Raw genomic sequence first — 14698 nt, forward strand, 5'->3', positions numbered from 1 at the left:
AAAACAACTCTATGCAATCCGCGCGCGAGCATACACACTCATTTGGCGCAACACCTTAAACTTGTAAAATTGACCCATTATTGCGAACAGCCGAGATCTGTCAAAAAACGTGTCGTTTATTCGAGTCAATTTTACACATTATTTAGAAAAGCAGGCTTACTAAATAAAGGGTAGTTTTTTAACTTGTCATTCTATCCGAAGTGATGGTTTGCATTGTATGGATCAAGGAATAAGTTTCTAAGTTGTGTTTTAAGTTAAAAAAAAAGAATATAGCACTCTTGTGCCGTAACCGATCTCGTTCGACGATTCAATGAATCGGTTAATGCTGAAAGAAGATCAGCTGAATGAATTTTTACCATTTCTATAACACCAACATGAAAATTATAACTTGCGCCGAATACAGAAATTCAAAACAAACTGATTGGTTTTTATTATTTTCTTTCCTTCCTTCTGACACTTTAAAGGGCTCACATCAAAGGGCTGACATCGCCATGCAGAGCGGCCTTACAAAATAATGTGTAGATTTTACATGTTTACATTGCTAATTTTCACCCCTGTTTGACGTACATGCTGTGTACACTATAAAGGGTACAAGGGCTTTACATGAAAAAGGAGTTAACCCAGTCTTTTCCGATAACGGGTCAAAACTACAATATAAGGGGTTGCGCCAGATGAGTGTGTACTACACACTAACTTTTGGCTACTCCTTAAAGGCGTAAAAATGACCCGTTATTGAGCCCTCATGATCTGTCAAATAACGGGTCATTTTATCGGATCAATATTACCCCTTATTTAGAAAAGCTCGATTCCCTTCAAAAAGGGTAGTTTTAGATGCGTTACATCAAAAGCGTTGAATTCGGTATGATGAAGAGGTTGTGGTAAGTTGTAATTGTAAATATTCAAATTGAATTTATATTCATTCATTTTATTGCAGAAGCCCAGCAAAGTACTGGACGAGACAGACAAAAACAAAAACACGCACCGCGGTGGACTAACATTGGAGGTAAGGTTGATGGTTTTTGTGAAAAGAAATTTAAAAAAATAAATTAAAATCCAATCTTTTGTTTTGTTTCAGGATGCACAATTTCACAGTACAATTTCCGAATCAAACTTTTTTCTGCTACCGAATGCGAAACGTTCACTTTATTCTATGGATTAGACAATACAGTTAATACATTGGCACTTTTTCGTTATTACCACGTCATTTCCTGTTTTTGATCGCTGCTTTGCGCAGAAACCTGTACCGTATGTAGAGCGCACCTTTGTGACCTCCTTGATCAACGCGTCTTTGGACGAACCATTCTTTGTCGATTTCATCTGGGTAGTGTTCTTTAATCATCTGAACCATCTCAAGGAAAGTTAGGGTGGGGACGTGCCCTCGTCCCAGTTTGTAAAAGTAGTCCACCAGAACCATTTTTAAAATTCGCCGGCTCTCCGATGTTAATGTACTTCGGTCTTTCATCAGCTCCAGGAATGCTCTTCCTTGCTCGCACTGACTGCAAAGTTCTTTTAGATCCTGAGATGAATACGAAAGTTTTTAACATTTGAGACGAATCAACTGTTGGGAACAAGAAGCGCAGAAAAGATGGGTATAAATGTCGTTCTTTTGACCGGATTTAGTCTCCTGCCACTAGTTCAAGAAAGTGTTCGAGTGGTACAAGTCAAACGTAGTCGATTTTGTGCCATTCTTAAGCTGACCCCGATCGAGAAGTACTGGTTCATTAAGAAGGGACCAAAGGTCGATTCTGAAGTCGTGCAGAATCGTACACAGTAAACGAAAATTACCGAGTTCGGAATTTTTTTTTACCGAAATCCTAACATGTGTAAATCGTTAAACTGTTCGGTATTTTTATTCGGTAAAAAATAAACGAACATCGGTAAATGAAGAATCGATTTACCGATGTTCCTTTATTTTTTACCGAGAAAATTACCGAACAGTTTAACGATTTACACATGTTAGGATTTCGGTAAAAAAATTACCGAACTCGGTAATTTTCGTTTACTGTGTGATACTTACGGCGTGTTCGTAAATTGATTTATTTGGGTGATGCATCAGTCGTTCCATTTTTTGGTAGATGTCATGTGTTAAGAACCATCTTTGGCGGCGTACAGGAGAACGGAGTGTGGAGGCGAAGGATGAACCACGAGCTCGCGCGACTCTACGGCGAACCCAGTATCCAGAAGGTGGCGAAAGCTGGCCGGATACGCTGGGCGGGACCTGTTGCGCGAATGCTGGACGACTGTCCAGCCCGAGAGATTGGAGAACGGTTGCCATGGACCGAGTGAATTTTAGGAATTATGTTCGTCAAGTTATGTCGTGAGACGGAAAACTATGTAAATAAAATGGTTTCTGCCAACTGGTAGATGTTCAACGAGCCAATTGAAGTAACCCATCATTTCTAAGATTTACCACTTATTATTAAGGTCACAAATAAAGGGGTTTCTTGTTCTTTAAATAAATAAGACGACACACGTCTGGTTAGGACGGAAGCCAGTAACAAAGAGGCAGATCTGTTTTATTCTTAACATCTGGTACAAGATTTCGCCTGCGAAGTCCTTTTGTCCCTATGTCGACAGTGTTCCCATTCTGGGATCTGACCTACTCGTCGAAACATCTACTAAGCGAACACTACAACTCCTTCACCCTCAAGTCAAAACTAATTGTTCTAACAAAATATTAAATAGGTATATATTCACTTTCAATCTCGAACGTTTTCGATAATGAAAACAATTAACTGAAAATCTTTTTGATTTATCGAAACCTAACCAAAAGGTATTTATAAACAATCATTACATAACAGAATTTAGATTTTTTTTTTAATCTTATTTTTCTTCTTCACTGTTTTAACACTGATCGCCATCCTCCTCCGACAAGATGAATTGGATGACTGGGAAATCATCATTGAAATCAATTTCTGCTTCGCCGTCTTCATGATTTCTCCTACTGTGAACACCACCAGGATAAAAATTATACTCACGTCCATGAGTTGCCTGGATGAAAAAAAAAAATCAAATTGTTGGAAATTCCCAACGAATTACTAGGTTGAACTCGTCATGAAAAATGGGAAACTTCCTAATTTCCAGAGAATAAAAACCTTCAAATGGCGTTTATACGCCAAAAAGATGCGGTCTGAAGAAGATACCTTAAAAACAATTAAAGCACAAACCATGCAAAATGTATCGCTCTGGCATCATCAAAATTTAAGGGTAATTCGGATGTATATATATCCTTCACACTCTGGAAATGACTTTGAATCTTGCTGTTCTTTTTTTTACATGATGAAAAGTCCGCTGCTTTAGATTTATTTATTTTTTTAGCAATGTACAAATTTAAGCCATTGACAAATCACGGCTTCAAAAAGAAATCATTTCTAAAGAAATAAAGTTTTGCAATTTTTATGCATGTGATAATCAAATTAACAAAAGCATAAGCATTAAAATCCCTTTCAGGTTGCTTAAAAAAAAAATAAGAAATTCTTGTCTTAATCATTTGCTTTTTATGAAACTCAATTCAGCCATTGAAAAACAAAAAAAAAATATAAAAAATGGCATTTAAAAAAAATCAATAAAATAAAATTTCAAAAATACGTAACACAAAATAAACATTAAGAAAACATACCTTAAATACAGCTTCTTACACCAGTGTTACAGAATAAAATTGGTAGGTACTTTGGCGGTCCGCAAAAACAACAAACTCCTGCTGGTGAAATAAACCCATCTGAGCATCGTCAGCGTAGGTTCCAAAAATCTACAGCAGCTTCCAACTGTCAGGTTCTAAAGCAGTTATCAAAGATGGTAAGATTTTCGAAAAATTCTACTTAATTTTCCGATCCAAACGATAAAATCACTTAGTGCACTTCAAGGACTCCGATGCACTTTTAGAATTCCGATGCTTCTCACCAACTCACTTTCTCGAATTACACGACTCACTGAACAGTGCTGTTGAGCCGGTTGTGAATGCTCCCAGAAAAAAAATGAGTGACCGTTGAGTGTCGCTCAATTTCAGTGCTACCTGAACTGGAACCTGGAATTAAACAAAATGGCGTTGACCCGCCAACAAAAATTACCAACAGGAAAAAAAAATGATTGAAAATTACCAAAAAAAAAAAACAAAGGATTTCATGAAAAGGAAAAAAAACTTTTCAAACGCTGAAAATGTTTGAAAAAACAGCTCAAAAAAATCCCCAACACAACACTATCTCCAATGCAAGATATATGTTATAGCGCCGATAAAACATTAACACCTCCGAGTACAGCAGAAGGAACTTACCAACGGGAAGGCAGCACTTCCGGGTTTTTTTTTTATATGCATAAATATAGTCACTTGGTCAGATCGGATTATCACACTAAAACGCTATTGCTGCTATTATATTTTGTTGAGGCAACAACTTAAAAGTATCAATTTGCACGCCGATTCAAAACGCGCCGAACCACAAAACGATGAAAATCTGCAACTGCATGACCACTGACGTATAATGACAATTTTCTCGGAGTGCGGAGAGTCACTCAGAGAGTGTGCCCAGATGACTTTAAAAACACCTAAAGAACTCACAATAGATACTGTCGGGAAAAATAGAAAATGCGATCAAACAATATGAACAATATAAGGCAAAACAAAAATGCCATCAAACAACCAAAACGTGTTTCTCTTATGAAAAAAAAAATGTATTCGGTTACATCAAAACTTTTCAAATGAACAATTAAGATGAAAGTTATGAAACTTGTGTTACTGTGGGCTGAAAAAAATCAAGGCTAATAGAAAACTTAAGCCACTATTAGAAATTGTTCTTACGAACCCAAAACTTTCACCAAAATACTCACTCGGAAACTGCATTAAAAAATAAAAAACCGAAAATGTTCAACTTGCCGCTTGTGTTCCAACATCCTCGTCGCCAATTGAAGTAACCCATCATTTCTAAGATTTACCACTTATTATTAAGGTCACAAATAAAGGGGTTTCTTGTTCTTTAAATAAATAAGACGACACACGTCTGGTTAGGACGGAAGCCAGTAACAAAGAGGCAGATCTGTTTTATTCTTAACATCTGGTACAAGATTTCGCCTGCGAAGTCCTTTTGTCCCTATGTCGACAGTGTTCCCATTCTGGGATCTGACCTACTCGTCGAAACATCTACTAAGCGAACACTACACCAATGTTTTGGACGAAACTAGTCAGGTCGTTGTTCAATAGGCGATGGAAGCGCGGACGAATTTGGGTGATGGTTTTGCGTTAGTGCAAGTGGGATGCAGCTATAATTTCACCCAACTTTTGACAATTCTAAAGGCGTTTTTCTTAAGGAGAGAAAGAATAACTTTTCGCTTCCATCGCCCATGGAGCAAGTAGAATCTATAGTCGAAACCAATCCAGCTCGGCAGCAAGATTGGTTTCGACCTGCACGCTAACTTTTGGCTACCCCTTAAAGGCGTAAAATTGACCCGTTATTGAGAACCCCCACGATCTGTCAAATAACGGGTCATTTTTGCGGGTCAATATTACCCCTTATTTCGAAAAGCTCGAGTCCACTTCAAAGGGGTAGTTTCAGATGTTGTTACATTCATAACGTTGTTATTTGTCCGGTAAATTGGAGGCAATTAGAAAGATTGTAAGTATTTGATTGAATAAATATTTGTATTGCTTCCTTTCTGAAATTATAATGTCGTCATCTTATTATTTCAGCGCTGCGCAGTTCCCGATGATGAAAATAAGCCGTTGTTTGGAGCAGATGTTTAAAGGTCGATTCGCGATGGAGGGTAAATTAAAATTTTCAAATGATAAATTTTTTTTAATATTATTTTCATTTAAATAAACTACATGAAACATATGATATTTTGTTGTGATTTATTTCCCAGCAAACATTTCCTATAAGAAGCTCCTCAAAATTCTCGACAAAAGCCTTTCAAATAAGAGGCAATTTTGATCCGTTACAAGCATTTGGAATAAGGGGTAATTTTCATCCGCTGAAGCGTTATCAGGCTGAGTACCCCTTAAAGGGTAAAGCGACTTTATCCGTAAAAAGGAGTTCTCCCAGTCTTATCGAATAACGGGTCAAAAGTATTCGTTAAGGGGTAGCCAAAAGTTAGCGTGTGGTAGAAATCGGTCGAAGTCAATTGGAAAGAGACAGATGATCAACTGTCAATCCATTTCTACTTGTTTCGACCCGTTTCGAACTAGACTCCATTGAACGAAGCTGTTCATGTTTATATTGTTTACGATAATACAATTTGCACTGGTGCATGTGTGTGCGTGAAAAATGTTTAAACTCGAGGTTGGATCTCAACCCGACCAACCATTATTTGGCGCTAGTGTTTTGTCGCCAGAATTTCGTTGAAGCCGGCAGCACCTGATTCAACGGATTCAACACAACCACTACACGCTCAAAATAAATCAACCACAATAACTATAACGCTACAAGTGTCCTTGAAAAGTTGCCGCAAAGATTGTTCTTCGATTGCGATGATGGCGATCCAGGTATACAATATTTATATCGGAAACGGGCCAGTTGTTCCGATACGTCCGAATTTTGAGATTTGATTCGGAAATAGAGGACAGCGATATTTCCTAAGAATTGGGAAAGTGAAAACTTGATAATGCTTTCAACATCGAGAATACGTTCCCACTTCCAGTACACTTGTTTTTCGTATTAAGTTGTCCACTTCAAACATAAATTTTATTTTTGAAAAGTTACCCATCTTACTCACTTCATAAGTAAAAAGAAAAAAAACTTACCATCCGTGGGACAACAGATGGCTTCGTGAATTCGGGCGCTGCTGGTGCATCAAGCTTCTTCTTCAATGCGGCGGCGTTATCTTTACCACGGGCCTTTGCGCTCAGACGAAGCAGATACCTGTAGCGCAGATACAGCAAACCCTTGGCGTTATAACCTTGGGTACTCGGAATGTACCAGGTACTTAGAATCTCGTCCGGGTAGTATTTGATGATCATCTGGAACATTTCCTCAAAACTCAAACACGGAATCGTGCCTAGTCCGATTTGAAAAAAGTATTTCACCAGAACTATTTTCAACAGATCACGACTTTTCCCGGTCAAATGGGTTTTATTTTCCATCAACTCGAGGAACTGTTTTCCTTCATCAGATTCCTTGCAAAGTTCCTTGAGGTCCTGAAAGTTTGTTTTAAAGTCATTAATTTTGTGCGTAGTGATTTTTGACGATCGTCAAGTTCAAACAACAGATCAATTTCTATCCTGGAGAATTTTTTATCTTACTATTCGAGATATATTGAACTGTTTAACGCATTTTTAAGTAAACCTTCAAACAAAAAAGAGGAAACTTACCACGCGTGGTGCGAAGTCAAGGTTTGACACTGGTTCAGTACTTTCTTGTCCTTCTAATATTTCTTCCTCTCCTTTACCTTCAGCAGCAACTTGAGGTTCAGGTTCCGGATCCGGTTTGTCTTTACTGCGGAACTGTTTCAGCATATATCGATAACATGTGTATAGTAAACCCGCGCACTGATTCCCTTTGATCCCCTGGTACCATATGCATCCGATCTCTTCCGGATAATTTTTTTTTATTATTTTGACCATCTCTTCAAAGCCCCTTTTGTTTATACGCCCTTTGCCCCGGTGGAAATAGTGGCTCACCAGAACATATTTCAAAATATTCCGACTTTGGTGTGTCATAGTGTTCAGGTTTTCCATCAGTTTCAGAAACTTTTTTCCGTCCTCGGACTGCAGGCAGAGCTCCATAAGATCCTGAAATTATTTTTTAATAGTCATTCAATCAAAGGTTTACTTTTATTATAAAAAAATATACATCATAAAACATACCAATTCTGGAGTTAATTCGAATTCTAATGAAACTTGTACAGCCTTGTCTATCCGCGACATTTCTATAGCCTCGACAAACTTCATGCGGTCCCTCATAACGGGTATTAGCAGAGCCAGTTCTGAAACATTAGTCTTTAGGTAGGGTAAATCTTGCAGCGTAATTTCGGCATTTTCGAATGTTTTCACGTACTGGGTCAAGTTGTTCCGCTTCAGAAAGTCGCCAACGCCCAAAGTTGAACTGCACAAAGACAAATTTTCGAAATAAAAACATTTTTGTTAGCGTTGAGCCGTTGGACCCGGGAAGGTCCACTATGCTTTCGTTCATCATTACCTATATATATTTTTTTTATTTTCGGATGCGTACAATACTTCAAAGTGATATTTAAAACCTCAAAGAGGCACGTGTTCGCAAACAAAAATAAAGTTGTTTTGAATAAGAAAAAAGAACCATCGGAACTTCAAAAGTTATAAATTATGAAACTAATGATGAACGACGATCAATATGTTGGTATATTATTCGAGTGTGACGTTGAGACTCCCCGGGTAAGTTTGAAGCTTTAGTTACCTAGCTACGGGCAAATGTGGCGCGGAATAAACCTCCTGATTTGGGTGGTTAGTGTCAATTGAAGATACCGTTGATCCGCAATTCTGACAGGTTGTTGTTGTAGGTTTCTTGCCATTGGAAGACAATGAATCGTCATGTTCCAAGTTCATTTGCCAACAATCTTCTTCCTTGATTTCAATCGAGCTCGTGATTAAATTAGACGATAATTCGACAGGTGATTCCGTGCTGTAATCATACGAACCGATTAAATGTGTTGTTGGATTAAGCCGAGGGCAGCACTTACCTCGTCCTGTCCACACTCGTTAAAGAAGTGTCAACATCCATCCCAAACTTGGCTTTGCATTGATCTACATGCGCGCTAAGCTTCGATGGGTAGGTAAATTGACTCTTACATACCTCACACTGGTAGCGAGGTTTCAGCGAATGTGCCAAAGTCGTATGGCGTTTCAACGCTCTCTGTCCTTTAAACTTTTTACTGCATTGATCACAAGATAATTTAAATATTTCCTTTGTAGCATATTTTCCTTTGTCGTTTTCGGGTTGAGGGCAATTATTGACTGCTGTCGATTTGTCAAATTCTTGAATTTCAACGTCTCGTGCAGTTTGCGTTTCAGTTTTAATGAAACCTTGTAAAGACAACTCATCTTCGATGGGGCTTTTTTCTACAAATGTTTTTGTATCATGTACATTGGTCATCCAGTCGACTTTCTCTAGGACTTGTACCGGATTATCCAATACCACCTGCTCGTTGTCTTCAACCGTACTCGGTTCAATTTTGAAGAAGGTATACGAAGGCTGATCATCCGATGACATGATGCTGAAAAAGAAAAGAAAAATAAAACATTATGGGGATTTCTGGGAACGTATGATTAAACACAACTGTCTGCTTATTGAATTTGCGGATGTACCTTCTGTAAGTTCTCTTTTCTATCCTCAGCCTCATACAACTTTAAGGCAACCGTAATTTAAGTTAATGAATTAAATTTGAATTATATCAGAAAGGTTGGATCCAGAGCAATTCTAGAAATCTTTTTGGAGAAAGTTAATTAGGCCTGTGTATAACATTCAAAACTTTGTAACCTCCATAAACAAAATAAAAATCTATATGCAGAAATTTGTTTACCCCTGAATTGCCCATAAAGAAGAAGGATTTGTATTACCTGAGCCGGTTTCAACTGATCGGTGAACTAAACCACGATCCGTCCCTTGATTGAAATATACCTAATTGACTACTACCTAAAACAATAATTAATTAAGAAGAATTTTATCGAACGTTTGGAACGCCTGTGCTCTGCATCAATCTGATGAAGAAAACGGATGAAAACAACATTAAATTTTTTGTTTATGTTTGATACACGCTTGTTTAGAGATATATAAATTTGGGATTAAAAAAATATGTACGCAAAAAACCTGGAAAATCGTAAAAATCGACACGGCTGCACAGGGGTGGGGGAGGGGGTTGTATTCAGGTTGTTTGAAGTTTTGAACTATGTATTACAAACAGTTTTTTTCCACGTTCCATGCCAATCTTACTAAAAAATTAAGCTTTAAGAAATTATTGATTGGTGAAATGCTGATTATTATTCTCTTGTTTATGATGTGTCGTTAAGAACGTTGATATTAGAATACTTACTTACTTATAGTGTTTTCGTTTATTAGCAGTGGTAACCTAGTTATCAACGAGTTTTGCCTAACTGCTGTTTTTGTATTCGTTTATTAATTCAGAAGTCCACTAGTAGTGCCCTAGGTTTGAACCTCAAGCAGGCGGTTGCAACCTGGAGAAGTTGTCAGTGTTGGGGGTAAGCATAAGGATAAGTATATAGCAACCATATATTTGCATCGTCCCGGGAGACGATTCTGTTTGTTTATTCAGAGAAAGTTTTGCCCCGAGCCAGTGAAGAAAAACGAAAACGGTATTAGTGTCTCCCGAAAAGTAACAAATTGGAGGCCTGCCAAGTTTCCGATATACATTCCAACTAAATTTATAATTGGTTCATGAGAATTCGGATTGTTAAAGTAATTACACATCTAATGAATAGGTGACAACTATAACATATTATTGATAAGCATTTTTCGAGTCCTTGTCTTATACCGATTCCATTGATTCATATTTCACCTTAATTTCGCTCTCATCAACATTTTCGACCACGTTACAACCATTCATCATAAACAGTCGTTTGGACGGAACGTGTTTTTGACGGTCATGTTTCTTCAAACTCTCAGCATATTCTACTGGGTGCTTAAGCTGCCGGTGTGCCTTATAAGACGATGCAGTGAAAAACGGTTTACCGCAAAACTCACACTCGTACTGTGGTTTACCAACATGCTGTGACGCGTAATGCGTTTCCAAACACCACTTAGAGGGAAACGTTTGATTACATGCTTCGCAAACTAGCTGCCGATCCGTTTTAGTTTCCGGATGTAACATCCGCACATGGAAACCTAACTGATGCTTGTTTTCAAACTTAGAATCACAGAACAAGCATGGCAACGTTTTCGATACACCGGGAAGATCATACAGTGTGTTTGGGGGATTTTGGAAATACTTATGTTGTTTGGCCCATTCTCTGTAATGCTCTGCATGAGTTCGCTTACGATGGTTGCAATATATCCATTTGGTAAAAAATTGTTGACCACAATACTCGCACTCGAACCGAGGCTTTTTTATATGCTCTAAGATGACGTGCCGTTCCAGGCTCTCCTTGGTGAGATATTTTTGGTCACACTTATCACAGCTGAAGACTTTCTTCGCCGAATGATACGTCTTAACGTGTAGATTGAGCAATTTTGCGCTGGAAAACTGTGTTCCGCATGTGTCGCATTTGAATGTTTCCAGCATTGAGACAACTTGACAACCATCTAACAAGTACAGATAGTTCGTAGGAACAGGATTGGGTCTGTGCTTCATCTCCAATGCATTATATTCTGCTGGATGTTTCCCCTGCCGATGGGTGATGTATGATTTCTGATTGTACATTCTTGCTCCACAAATTTCACACTCGAACCTGCAAAAAAGTAAGGTAGGTATTGAAGTTTTCTCTCAACAACAAAATGTACTAATTTTAATTTAATGTCCACAACACGAAAAACTTTACATTGTTCCTAATTCGAAATAAAGAGAAGAAATAGACTTTAAACATTTCGGTTTTAACTGTAAAGCATCTGATTGGAGAATGTCGTTTGTACGACCAGGAAAGAAAAACTAACGGCATCAGTCACGACGTTTCCTCTGCTTTGAATCCAAGCAATGAAAAAAAGCTGTTAGATTTTCTAAAAAGTGCTAATTTGTTAGGAAAACTGTAATTTAGTGTATTTGTGTATGTATATGTTTTTTTTTTCTTTATCTCAGAGGACGAAGGACTAGTATTAGTTAAAATCCTCTATAATAAACTTTTAATAATAATAATAATAATAACATTTCGGTTGGAGTTTAAAATGTAGTGATAAATTTCAGTTAGCTACAAATCATAATTTCAAACTGTAACAAAGTAACAAAAAATAAAATAAAAATAAAAAAAATGAGCCACTGCCTGCGGCAAACTTTTAATTACCTACCTGGGTTTTTTTATATGATCAATACCAAAGTGGTTTTCCAAAGGTATCTTCTTCGAAAATTTGGCACTACATTTGGTGTAATCATAGCTCTTTCGACCTGGAGCCACGTAATGTCCTTTTTTTTCGGTCTGTGGCGGTCCGTCTTGCTCTTCGGAGTTTTCTTCGACAACTGTGCACCCTTTCATTTTGAAAAGCATATTTAGAGGAAGTCTTCCGACTTGACGTTTTTTCAGTAGAGCTTTGTAAACATCCGAATGGTCTCTTTGACGGTGTTTCCTGTATCCTTGCACTCCAAAAAATTGCTTTCCGCAGAACTCGCACCCATACCTGTACGATTGATGCACAGTCACCATATTAGCTTAACATATACCGCTTAATGTAAAAAAATGTTTGAAAATACATATATGAATGTTTGTTTAAATTATGACAAACCAGCAAACAAATAAAATCCATAACATTTAAAGGATTATCTGGAAATTGAACATATTTCCCATTAAATTATTTCTACTCACCTAGGTCTTTTCAAATGTACCGCTGCGAAATGGTCTTGCAGACCATTTTCTCGAGTGTATATGGCCACGCACTTACTGCATTTGAACGATTTCAACATTCTTCCAGTATCACTGACAGTACTGTTATTGTTTCCATTAATATTGGTTAAAGCAGGGTCAGGATCCTTCTCTGACAGATTTTCGCTTCTAGCTACGCATCTTCTTCGGTGCAGTTCGAACTTTCTTTCCAGGGAAAATCGCTCGCCACAAGATTTACACTCGAACTGTCGTTTGTCCGCATGGGCTGCCATCTGATGAAGAATCAGCGACGGCTTTTGTTCATACTTGCAGTCGCAATGTTCACAAGCAAAGTCCTTCTTCACAGAATGTTCGTTCTGCATGTGCTGGGAAAGGATAGCTAGGGAGGAGACTATAATTCCGCATCCTTTGCAAGAAAATTTGTCCACAGAAGGATCGGCCGGACATGTTTCTTCGTGATTGCGGAATATTGATAATAACAGGAACTCTTCCTGGCAGAACTTACACTGGAACCGCGGATGATTCGGGTGTACCGTAACAAAGTGACGATCTTTGACATTAAATGTTTCATTACATAAATGGCAAGAGTGTTTTCGTTGATGATCAGATACGATCGTGGTTTTGCTGTTGCTTTGTTCCTTTATTTTTGAATCTACTTCCATGTCTGAAACTCCATCTCCATCGTATAGATTATCTTTCCAAGCATCTTCCTCTTTGATTACTATTGAGTCGTGGATTTCTAGCGCGTGGATTTCAGTAAAACTTCCATCGGGCATATCGCAAGATTTGTCTTCTATAACAATGAAATCTTCTGTCTCAGATTTGATGGTAGGGCTTGAACAGGTTTGGTTGACAAACAACATCCTAAAATAGGTTATTCATCACTTTTTGTATTGTTAATCGATTATAACGCTGAGACGGTACCCACCTTGCTTGAGCCTGGTTTTCACACTTTAAATGCGTCGAGCCTGTCTCGTTCGTCGCTGGATTACTGGAGCATTGGAATTCCGTTTCATCTAATGAAGACTTTTCCGACACGTCAAAGCTAGCTTTCCAAAGATCTTCTTCCTTGACGTCTATAGAATCATTGGTCTTAATATCAGTCGCCATTGCTTATTAGTGTTTTGAAACCTTAACGATGGTAGAAAATGTGTTGAAAAAAAACTACATCTTTTATTTATCAACAGTTGATGTGAAAATTATTACTATTATTTTAAGATGCATGTTACTTTTCAATCAAAATTCGTAACGACACCTCTGACACATTTAAAAACTAGTTCCCCATGTTGAGTGTATTTATTTATAGAAATTTTATAAGATTCTCAGCTATTACTCGTTTTATTCTCTACATACCTAATATCAATATTTCTTAAAATAAATATTAAAGCTAAAGAAGGACAAACATTCGTGGAAGAGTTCATCGCTTCATGCAATCAAAATATTAACGAGTGGAGGAAACTTCGAAATTTGGTATTTTTCTGAGAAGGTGGAATCATTTGCACATTTGATGTGGTATCCGGTTTTAGTAAGTCGTATTCATCAATCACACTACAAAATTAAAGTTGATTACTTACATGAAGAGAATATTGCTTATTGAAATGGTTACTACTGGTTTTTTTTTATAACAATCAACTGTTAACACTAAATTTTAAACTGAACTGAACTGAATTCGAAATTCCGACTTGTTTTGGATTTTGGATAAAAGAAACTAATCCAGTGTTGGCATACTTCCTTTTTTGTCAATACTCTTGTTAATGAACACGGTGCGTTTACAGACCTCATAATTTGCCCAAACGTTTCACTGAGTAAAATCGATTCACGCAAAATGTGTGTTCTTTAAGAAAAAAGAGATCAAAGCATTTAGCTCGAACACTTGATGGAAAGCATAGAACTTAAGCAAAATGTTCCATGTTCAAGAGTCTTTTTTTCCAAATATTTCATGGAAAAATTATCCATCAGAGAGAATTGCGTACACACTTTTACTGCTTTTACACTACACGCAGTTCGGGATATTCATTTTTCGATCCACAGGGAAATGACTCAATTTTCGTGAACCACAGGGAAATGAGTCAACTTTCGTAAAATACTGACGAAACCCCACCCGAATCCAGCGGTGTGTAAACTCGCTTCGGAAAGAATCATTCGGCTGATTTTTTCCGAGTTTAACTTGTTGTGTGCAGATTGATTTTATCTTCGTTCCAATCATTACGTGATTGCACAAAAAAACAAAGAAAACAGTTCTGCATTGATGTTTTCCAT

General features: G+C 37.6%; 2 protein-coding genes across 6 annotated transcripts; both read right to left on the reverse strand.

The window, feature by feature from the left end:
• Window positions 1-1096: 1096 nt before the first annotated feature.
• LOC129740493 (uncharacterized) lies at window positions 1097-9688 on the reverse strand. 4 transcript variants are annotated; one of them, XR_008736264.1, is made up of 8 exons: window positions 9263-9434; window positions 8638-9171; window positions 8355-8579; window positions 7790-8027; window positions 7295-7714; window positions 6728-7120; window positions 2018-2991; window positions 1375-1558 (listed from the first exon to the last, which is right to left on the reverse strand). XR_008736264.1 is itself a non-coding variant. In XM_055732181.1 (7 exons), the coding sequence occupies exons 1-7, from the start codon at window positions 9295-9297 to the stop codon at window positions 1202-1204; spliced, it is 2160 nt and encodes a 719-aa protein (XP_055588156.1). In that variant the 5' UTR covers window positions 9298-9434; the 3' UTR covers window positions 1097-1201. The 4 variants fall into 4 exon arrangements, 2 of the variants coding, with proteins under 2 accessions (XP_055588156.1, XP_055588157.1); XR_008736263.1 differs by having other exon boundaries at window positions 1377-1516; XM_055732181.1 differs by lacking the exon at window positions 2018-2991 and having other exon boundaries at window positions 1097-1516.
• A 488-nt stretch (window positions 9689-10176) lies between these two features.
• Window positions 10177-14185, reverse strand: LOC129740491 (PR domain zinc finger protein 5-like). 2 transcript variants are annotated; one of them, XM_055732177.1, is made up of 5 exons: window positions 14014-14185; window positions 13368-13603; window positions 12422-13303; window positions 11910-12236; window positions 10177-11359 (listed from the first exon to the last, which is right to left on the reverse strand). In XM_055732177.1, exons 2-5 carry the CDS (start codon window positions 13547-13549, stop codon window positions 10441-10443), a joined length of 2310 nt encoding a protein of 769 aa, XP_055588152.1. In that variant the 5' UTR covers window positions 13550-13603; window positions 14014-14185; the 3' UTR covers window positions 10177-10440. The 2 variants fall into 2 exon arrangements, with proteins under 2 accessions (XP_055588152.1, XP_055588151.1); XM_055732176.1 differs by having other exon boundaries at window positions 10178-11359; window positions 13368-13570; window positions 14014-14184.
• Between the last annotated feature and the right edge of the window lie 513 nt (window positions 14186-14698).

The sequence above is a fragment of the Uranotaenia lowii genome, chromosome 1 (genome assembly GCF_029784155.1).
Source record: "Uranotaenia lowii strain MFRU-FL chromosome 1, ASM2978415v1, whole genome shotgun sequence".
Classification (NCBI taxonomy): domain Eukaryota; kingdom Metazoa; phylum Arthropoda; class Insecta; order Diptera; family Culicidae; genus Uranotaenia; species Uranotaenia lowii.

Excerpts from the sequence above, each read along its gene's own strand:
- LOC129740493 (XM_055732181.1), bottom strand. The coding sequence starts at position 9,297 with ATGAGGCTGAGGATAGAAAAGAGAACTTACAGAAG. Across the intron at positions 9,172-9,262 it reads GAAAAGAGAACTTACAGAAG|CATCATGTCATCGGATGATC; the intron begins GTACATCCGCAA and ends TTTCTTTTTCAG. Across the intron at positions 7,121-7,294 it reads TTGACTTCGCACCACGCGTG|GACCTCAAGGAACTTTGCAA; the intron begins GTAAGTTTCCTC and ends ACAAACTTTCAG.
- LOC129740491 (XM_055732177.1), bottom strand. The coding sequence starts at position 13,549 with ATGGCGACTGATATTAAGACCAATGATTCTATAGACGTCAAGGAAGAA. Across the intron at positions 13,304-13,367 it reads GAAAACCAGGCTCAAGCAAG|GATGTTGTTTGTCAACCAAA; the intron begins GTGGGTACCGTC and ends AACCTATTTTAG. Across the intron at positions 12,237-12,421 it reads GTACATTTGAAAAGACCTAG|GTATGGGTGCGAGTTCTGCG; the intron begins GTGAGTAGAAAT and ends TCAATCGTACAG.